At 37.2% G+C, this 8,656-nt stretch overlaps 1 protein-coding gene across 1 annotated transcript; it reads right to left on the bottom strand.

The window, feature by feature from the left end:
* Positions 1-4,844: 4,844 nt before the first annotated feature.
* LOC149564822 (uncharacterized) lies at positions 4,845-7,343 on the bottom strand. The gene is made up of 3 exons (XM_089816229.1): positions 6,966-7,343; positions 6,840-6,902; positions 4,845-4,859 (listed from the first exon to the last, which is right to left on the bottom strand). The coding sequence occupies exons 1-3, from the start codon at positions 7,341-7,343 to the stop codon at positions 4,845-4,847; spliced, it is 456 nt and encodes a 151-aa protein (XP_089672355.1).
* Positions 7,344-8,656: the final 1,313 nt, after the last annotated feature.

The following is an 8,656-nucleotide window of genomic DNA, read 5'->3' as shown; positions in this document are numbered from 1 at the left end:
CTTGTGGGCATCATTCCCACTAGGGTTTTCCCTCTAATCAAGGGTTTCCCTAGTTAACATACCTGGTGTAATTGTCTATATCCATCTTATTCTGGCTGATGTTTAGTTTGGACGAATGGTTAAATTTATTTAAAAAAGATAAATGTTTTAATTGTTGAATAACTGATTCACCCCATCCCCCCATTAGTTATCTTGGTAGACTATTGTTTCTAATAGGATGCCATCCTCTATATTGTGAGATTTCTTTGCATTTATAGTAGACAGTTGGCCAAGTACCATAGAAAATCTTATGAAAACACTACCAAATATTTTTATATGGCTTCAAAAGCTCTTACCATGAATCCATTTTATGTGGATCTCCAAATTTAGCTTGCCAATCTTCAACACTAGAAGAAAGTTGCAGATAGCTATGTTGCTATAGTAGCTCAGATCAAGGCCTATCTCCATTGGCTAGAGGTTGGCGATCAAGCTTCCAAAGAATTTTTTCATGCTATGTACGTTTTCCATTCTGTAGTTGGCATCAAACACATTTGGGAAGACCTTCAAGTCTTTACTAATTTGCCAAACATTCTTCACGTGTTTGTGTACCATTATGAGCAGGTTTTCATTTCTCAAGGGCTTTCTATTGTGCATCACATAGGTCTTCAAGAATGCCTTATGATTACTCTGAATTGGCTTGCACTTGAGAAATATGCCTTTTTTGAGCGAAAATTAATTCTTGCAGACTTGAAGGAAGCTGTCATTTCCATGCGTGCTAACAAGGCCCCTGGCTATGACGACTTTCCATGTGAATTCTACAAAATCATGTGGGATGATATTGGTCTTGATTTTCTTTAGTTTTATTGTGAATCTTACAATTATAATTACTTAGGCAACATTATCAATAAGGGAAATATTAAATTCATACCTAAAGCTAGTGATCCTAAGGAAATCTATAATTGGAGACCCATCACCTTGTTGAATGCCCTTAGATTGTTTGGCCTAAACAAACTGGTTTCATCAAATCTTGCTATATTTTGGATAGCATTATTGTTGTTTGGGAAGACATGGAATGGGCTAGGTAATCTAAGCAACAAGCTTTATTTCTCAAAATTGATTTTTTCAAAGTCTATGACCATATTGAGTGGCCTTTTATTCTAGTCATGTTGCAAGCTCTAGGGTTTGGGAGACAAATGCTTTTTGGGGATGCCTCTAATTGCATCACCATTAATGTAAGGCAATCTAAAGCTTTTGGTCTTTACAAATCTATTCATCAAGGTTGCCCTCTTGTGCCTTCACTATATGTGAGGGTAGTTGAAGGCTTTGGCTATCTTCTTACCAACACCATTTTTTGAGGTATGGTTCATGGTATTTCTCTTCTAAGTCCTCTACCCAACTTTTTAATGGCCATTTTTCTGATGACTCCTTCCACACCTTGATTGAAGAGGAAGATAATATAGTCAATGGCACAAAATGCTTTGTTAGTGGCAGTCTTTGCCAAGCCTTTAGTGGCTTCAACAATACAGGTGGAAATGGGTCTAGCATGGGGAAATATTTATATTTTTGGGCATTCCTTTCACTTTTAAAGCCTCCCCTATGGAATTATGGAATGTTTTCCTTGCTAGGATTTAAAAGAAATTTGAATATTGGATCACTAAAGTGCTTGCTACTACAAATGTGTATTATTCATCATGTTGGAACCCTTCCAAAGCTTCTTATCTTAAGTTGGAGCATCTCCTTCAAGACTTCCTCTGGGCCTCTGATGCTATGTGTCATGGCTTTCACAAAGTTTCCTAGGATTATTGTTGTTTACCCAAAGCCTCAGGGGGGCTTAGGTTGCTCTCCACTTGCAAATAGTGGATTGCACTTTGTGCCAAGTGGGTCATTCAAGGTCTCACTAGAGATGAGGCCTAGAAATTTTTATTATGGCACTATAATTCTTTAGGCTTCCCAGTTAACTAGCCTGTCTAGAAGGGGATTGGTTTTTAGACCCTTCTTGTGACTCCTAAACTTGTCCAGATTCAACACACTTTTATTGTTAAGAGCATTTGGAAAGCATGGGAAGCCCTCAAACCATGGCATTGTTAGGTTGGTAATGGGTTTAGAGATGGTCTCTCAATGAACTAGCAAAACCTTTAGTGGTCTCCTTTGTTTGCTACTCAAGGTGTTCCTTTAACTAAGATGCAGGAAGCCAAGGATCTATGTTTATTCTAATGGGGTATTAGAACTCCCAAGGACTTATTTTCTAGAGTTACTATGAGCCTTCACTCTTAGGAGGATCTACAGGTTTAGTTCAAGCTTATCTATACAAATCAATAGATAGTTGATCTTCTACTTTATATGGTCCCTCCCAATTTGTTACACAAGCTTGTTATTTAATCATCTTGCCCTTGGTGGAAATATTGGAAGTGGTATCCTACTACTCCTATGGCCAACAACAAACCTAAACCAGGGTATCAGTGGCTGGTGTCCCATCTTCCTATGGTTGATACCCTCAATCAACATTGGCATTTGCATTCTTCTCATAAGATTTAGAGCTTTAGATTTGCTACTATCTAGAATGCCATTATGGAGACAAAGATTGCTTACTTTTCCTAGTGTCTCCTCTTCCAAGGGTTGCCCTTGGGCCCTTGGCTTTTGCATTTGGGCCCTTTTGTGGCCAACTCGAAAGCTTCTTGCACATTTTTTGGTTCTGTAGGTGAGCGCAAAGATATTGGCTCTAGATTCATGACTTTTTCAAGCCTTTTCATCCAAAGGAGTTCACTTGGCATATGGTGGTTCTAGGAGATCCACCCATACTTCCTATTAGATATGCCCAAATTTGGCATGCTTTCAAAATGGAAATTTTGTTTACTATTTGGAAGGACCAAAATCACTTTCTATTCTCTCATAGCTTTCTTGATATTCATATTGCTATGTATTCTAAAGCACATATTTGTAATAATCTCATGATGCAAATTCAAATATAGACTAACAAAGTCATGCTGGAGGTGGCTCACTTGCAGGAGCTACTTGCCCATTGGGGAAATGCACCTTGTATAGTTTCTTACGTGCCTCTGGATACTATTTCTAGTGACCGCACTCCTCCTCATGGTCATCAGCAAGGCCAAAGTAGATCTACATGTTGCTCGCACACTCCCTGACCACAACATCATCGCCACTCTCCCAGTGGTGGATTTGATGGTTGGGCTCAAGCTAGTCCCCAGTGGCTCCCCCTATTGCCCCTAATGCAAGTTGGTTGTCTATGCAACATGATATCAAGTGGGTTTTCTCTAAGCTGGACTTAGCTATCTCCCCATCTAGGCCTAAGAGAGATCAAGATGTTGATGTTGTTGCTACTAAAAGTTGGGCTCCCCCTGAGCCAACCACTAACCCCAAGGATTTATGAGGTTCTGATGATAAAGACCCTCCTTCAGCTGGCATTTCTCTTGCCACCTAAGACTTTATGCTTTTCTTTAAATATTTGTTTTTATGAATAGTTGTTAATCTGCCCTTGTTTTACTTGAACTCGTGGAGTGATCTTATATCCTCTAGCCCATTGTTTTGTGAATATGTATCTTCAATATTATAATTAATGGAAAAGGTATATTCATCAAATAAAAAAATTTAAGAAGTAGCATGATACAAAGAAAATTATCATGATTAATTACATCACCATCATCATCAAGTGCATCACCTATATTGGATTTGTAAGAGATGAATGTCTTAATTGGGAAGTATAAAACTATTATTAACATTGCAATGCTAGATAGGTTAAACATCACACTCTAAAGTTTCATTCCTAGACTAAAAATATTAAATAATCAAAGTTGACTTATTTTTCAAAGCTTAATTTATTCCATAATGTAATGTTTAAGCCTGATCTGCAATGAAGGCCAAAAGAGCATGAAGCGACCATTTGAGGCAAGAAGAACCCAAGAAAAAGACAAATATTAGTTCCTCACAAACGAGAATGGCTTTACGAGCGTCCCATTTCATTACCTGTACTTTTACAGTTTCCATGAGTAGTTGGGGAGAGAGTGTCATGATAGTAAAGACTATCATGAAAGCAAGGAGTTGTATGGTAAAAGTGTCAAGGATGAAAATTTTTGTTGGTACCTATAAAGAACCAGTCTAGACTACCCATGCCACATCATCTTCAACCGTAAAATGCAAAAAAGAAACCAATAACATACAAGTGGAAAAGTCCATCTATTCATTTCAAAGATTAATAATACAAAAGATAATTAATACATCATTAAATTGATCATCATAAAATCTTTTACATACATTCATATCATGTCATACATCATTACAGTCTTGCTGATCCAACTTTTAGCATTTTAATAGTTACATATAATTACAAATTGCTAATAAACATATAACAGTTACATGTTCCCTTTTAGAATGAGCATCAATTTACAGCTGAACATAAATGAGTTAAAATGTTGTAAATAAGTACATCTCAAATGAAAAGATGGGCAATCAAACTAAGATGACTTTCCAATGAGCTCTCCAGTGGTTCCAGTCTCCAAAAGCTATAGGACGTCTCCCACCTGCTTCCTGAGATGGAAGTGTGGCCCAAGCGCTTTAACCTCGCCAACCATAGAGTGAAGTACTCCCCTAGGATTCTTCCTAACATGAAGAATTCCCCGACCTTGGCACAAGAAGCCTAGCTTCCCAGAACAAGATGGATCAAATGTATCTGGTGCGATCGTGTAACATTTCTACATTGCAACCATGTGCCTAGTAGTCTAAACATAGAATGTAGCTGGGAAAATAAATGACTACATATCTACACATATACAGTAAAAAAATACCAAATAGGCATAACCATGAGTCACATTTGCAATATTTGGAAAATAAAATGGCTTGGCCAAGCACTTTCAACCCAGATTTACCTGTAGAAGAAACAAAAACAGAATGCAACCATTCTACAGTACTGGTCGATAGGGAAACTAAACATGAAGATATCCACCTATCTGTCCCATAAATCACTACATTACACCCGACATGAGGGGATATACTTGTTAATGCTACCAACAAGTTTACATATAAATTCAAAATTATCGCTCAATATTAGCCAATCACAATACTACTAGAAAACTCCATACACTTCAGACTTTTGTGATTACATAGTTCAGTCAAATTAAAAGTACTAATTATTCATCTATTCAATATGTAAGAGTTAAAAACAACATTTCCAAGTGCATTGTTTAAAGTATTAAGAATTGGTAGGTACATTAATACAACTCAGCACCCAAATATCTCATGTTGTTAGTAAGTTGGTTGATGTTTTACATAAATTTCTAGTTACTCTTAGCCCAAGGATAGTCTAAATTGTAAGGATGAGAGTAATGTTCAATTGTTATAAAGATTCTAACTTTATCACTGATCCTCAAAGTGTAATGATTTGAGAAAACATATAGGCTTCAAGCACGCATTCACTATTGTAAGATTAGTAATAGTGTATAATTAACATCGTTTACTTAGGCAAAAATTAATAAGGTTTTTCAAAATTTCCGCATGCAATGAGTGATACACCATGGAAACATTCAACACATGCCCAACCCAATTTTAACAAGCATTTCATTTCTCATCATATATTTCTAACCAAGAAATGAAAGTCCCAACAACAACTCATTTCCAAGAAAGTAATACGAAAAATAGATAGAGGTAGAACATTAAGCAAGACCAAACCTAGAAAATGTGTCTTTTGTTGATCCGACTGTTCCTACGGGCTTTCTTTCCTAAACACCACTCCTGCCATAATGATTTTCATGGCTTTGGACTACCTTCCTTCCTATGTGGTTCTCCCTTTTTCTCTGCCCCTTCCATAATTTCCAAAACCTATTCTTAACACCGCTCTCCACGAATGCCGACGATAACTGACCTAACTACTTCCTTTAGCACTCATGCAAAAAAGGTATAATATATCCTTTAAAGTTTTTTAACAAAATGTCTTTATATAAGAACATCTCAATTTTTAACAATTGGTTTCACAAGAAAGCATATATAGTCACTATTGTTATGAAATGGTAGTAAAGAATGCTCCTAAGAAGAGTCTTAAAATGCTATCCACAATATACTCAATTAACATTAAATCAAACTTTTCCGTCATTAAATTATATTTTCTTATTTCAAAATCTCTTATTTAAATAAAATGTTATTTCCTCATTCATTCTAATATCTAAAAATTAACATAGTAATGCATAGTAACAATATTCTAACATCATATAAATCCTAAGTGAAGTGTGTGTGGTCTCATGGTCATCCGACACATCCCCTTCCAGGAGGCTAACCTTCTCTACCTCGACCACACTTCCATCGTAACAATCCCTGCATCCACTCAAACACTCACAACCATAACAAGGAGTCAGTATCGATCATTATTAACAACTTGTTTGCATCATCATTTAAGAATAACATTAACTGAATCAGAACTATAAACATCACATCATGATTACATTAAATAAAATCATCATTGAATGTAACATTTCATATGTATCCATCATCATTAATCATTTCATACATATCCATCATCATTAATCATTTCAATTAGAAATCTAAAACATTAACTTTCATTTATCTTTTAATTAAGTCTTAATTTTGACCAAGTCGACATAGCCACATAAGTAAGAAAGAAAGGGTTCTAGGGTGAGACTTGACATCCTTTCCCACTAGGAAAAAGCATCATCCCGATGTCTTTCACAACAAAAATTTTATTTACACATACCAAAACTGTTATGTATTCATAAATTAAATAGCTATAGAAGATGGGGAAATGATTTTTGTAAATCATTAGGATCTTCCCAAGTGGCACTATCCACCCCAAACTGGTCCCATTGGACCTTACACTAGAGTACATCCCTATCTCGTACCTTAAGGGTACGTTGCTCAATGATTCGGGTGGGCTGAACTGCCATCACCCCTGGATCTTGTACCTGTAATGCACACCAGTCAAGAATGTGAGATATAGCAAGATGCTAGGGTTTAAGCAAAGATACATGAAAAACATTATGAATGCAGGCTAAAGCAGGTGGCAGAGCAAGGTGATAAGCAACTGGGTTGATGACTTCTAGAACCTTGAACAGGCCAACAAATCTCAGAGCAAGATTTGAACTCTTGCCAAATGAGATTGAACTCTTTTGCGGCCTAACCTTGAGAAACACTTTATCCCCGGTGTGAAACTGGTGAAAAGTGTGTTTCTTGTCCGCATAACTCTTCTGCCGATCTGCTGCCTCCTTCAACCAACTATGGATTAGGGTTACCTGTTCCTCCATTTCTCTTAGCATCTCAGGACCTACACTAATCTTGTCCTCAACCTTATCCCAACTGATAGGAGTCTGACATCTCCATCCATAGAGAGCCTCAAATGGGACCATACCCAAAGATGAATGATAGGAGTTATTATAGGAAAACTCCACCAATGGAAAATATTCCTCCCATTTGTACTACTGATCGATACAGTACATGCGTAGTAAATCTTACAATATCTGATTCACCTGCTTGGTTTGACCATTAGTCTCAGGGTGGTATGTTGTACTAAAATTCAAATGTGTACCTAAATCAGTGTTCAAGGTTGTCCAAAACCTTGAAGTCATTTGGGTGTCTCTGTCAAAAATAATAGTCTCAAGAAGACCATGTAGTCGAAAAATCTCCTAAACAAACTTCCTTGCCAATACTAGAGATCCGTCCTTCAGGCTACCAGGAATAAAATGAGCAACCTTTGTCAACTTATCAACTATGACTAAGATAACATCATGCCTCTATCTAGTCATGGGTAAACCCTATACAAAATCAATGCTGTTAACCTGCCATTTATACTATGGAATCTCATGGGGGTACAGAAGACCTGCTGGATGAGCATGCTCAGCCTTGACACACTGGCATTCTAAACACTGGGCTACATACTCCGTCACATCCCGCTTGAGTCCTGGCCAAAAATACAAAGGCCTTAAGTCAGCCATCATCTTATTTACCCCTGGATGCCCTGAAAATGGAGTGTTATGCATTTCCTCGAGTATAATTTTTCGCAATCCTTCACGATCAAGAACATAAATCTTGTTTTGATATTTAAGTAGACCATCCTCATCCAAAGAATAGTCATCAAATCATGGATCAGCAGCATCTGTATCCAAAACTGACTTTACCCAATCATAATGAGTATCCCCAGCAAGGTATTGGATGATATACTCCCTCATGCATGTTCGAGATGTAGAGATAGCAGCAATATGTCTTCTGTGGCTAAGTGCATTTGCTACTCTATTTTCCTTACCCTTTATATACTCGATGCTGAAATCATATTCACTGAGGAATTCGAGCCATCATCTCTATCGAGCATTTAGATTTGGTTGAGTAAAAATGTACCTCAACCCCATATGATCAGTTTTTAGCTCAAATGGCTTTCTCAATAGGTAGTGTCGCCACATCTGCAAGGCATGTACTATCGCAACCAACTTTAAATTGTGAGGAGCATAGTTTACTTTATGAGATTTGAGTTTCCTAGATTCATAAGCCACAACTTTACCATCTTGCATCAGAACACCCCCAAGTCCATCCCCTGAGGCATCGGTGGTGACAACAAAATTGCCCATTTGGGTCTGGAATAATCAAAATACGCGTTGTAGTGAGTTTTTCCTTGAGTAACTGAAAGGCTTTCTCACATGCTTCTGTCCACACAAACCTCTTTCCCTTG

Source organism: Cupressus sempervirens, chromosome 3, assembly GCF_028749045.1.
Source record: "Cupressus sempervirens isolate cs-2001-9-10 chromosome 3, ASM2874904v1, whole genome shotgun sequence".
Classification (NCBI taxonomy): Eukaryota; Viridiplantae; Streptophyta; class Pinopsida; order Cupressales; family Cupressaceae; genus Cupressus; species Cupressus sempervirens.
The sequence above is the reverse complement of the archived record's forward strand: the minus strand, read 5'-3'. Positions and strand labels throughout refer to the sequence as shown.

Excerpts from the sequence above, each read along its gene's own strand:
- LOC149564822 (XM_089816229.1), bottom strand. The coding sequence starts at position 7,343 with ATGGTCCCATTTGAGGCTCTCTATGGATGGAGATGTCAGACTCCTATC. Across the intron at positions 6,903-6,965 it reads GCATTCATAATGTTTTTCAT|GTACAAGATCCAGGGGTGAT; the intron begins GTATCTTTGCTT and ends TGTGCATTACAG.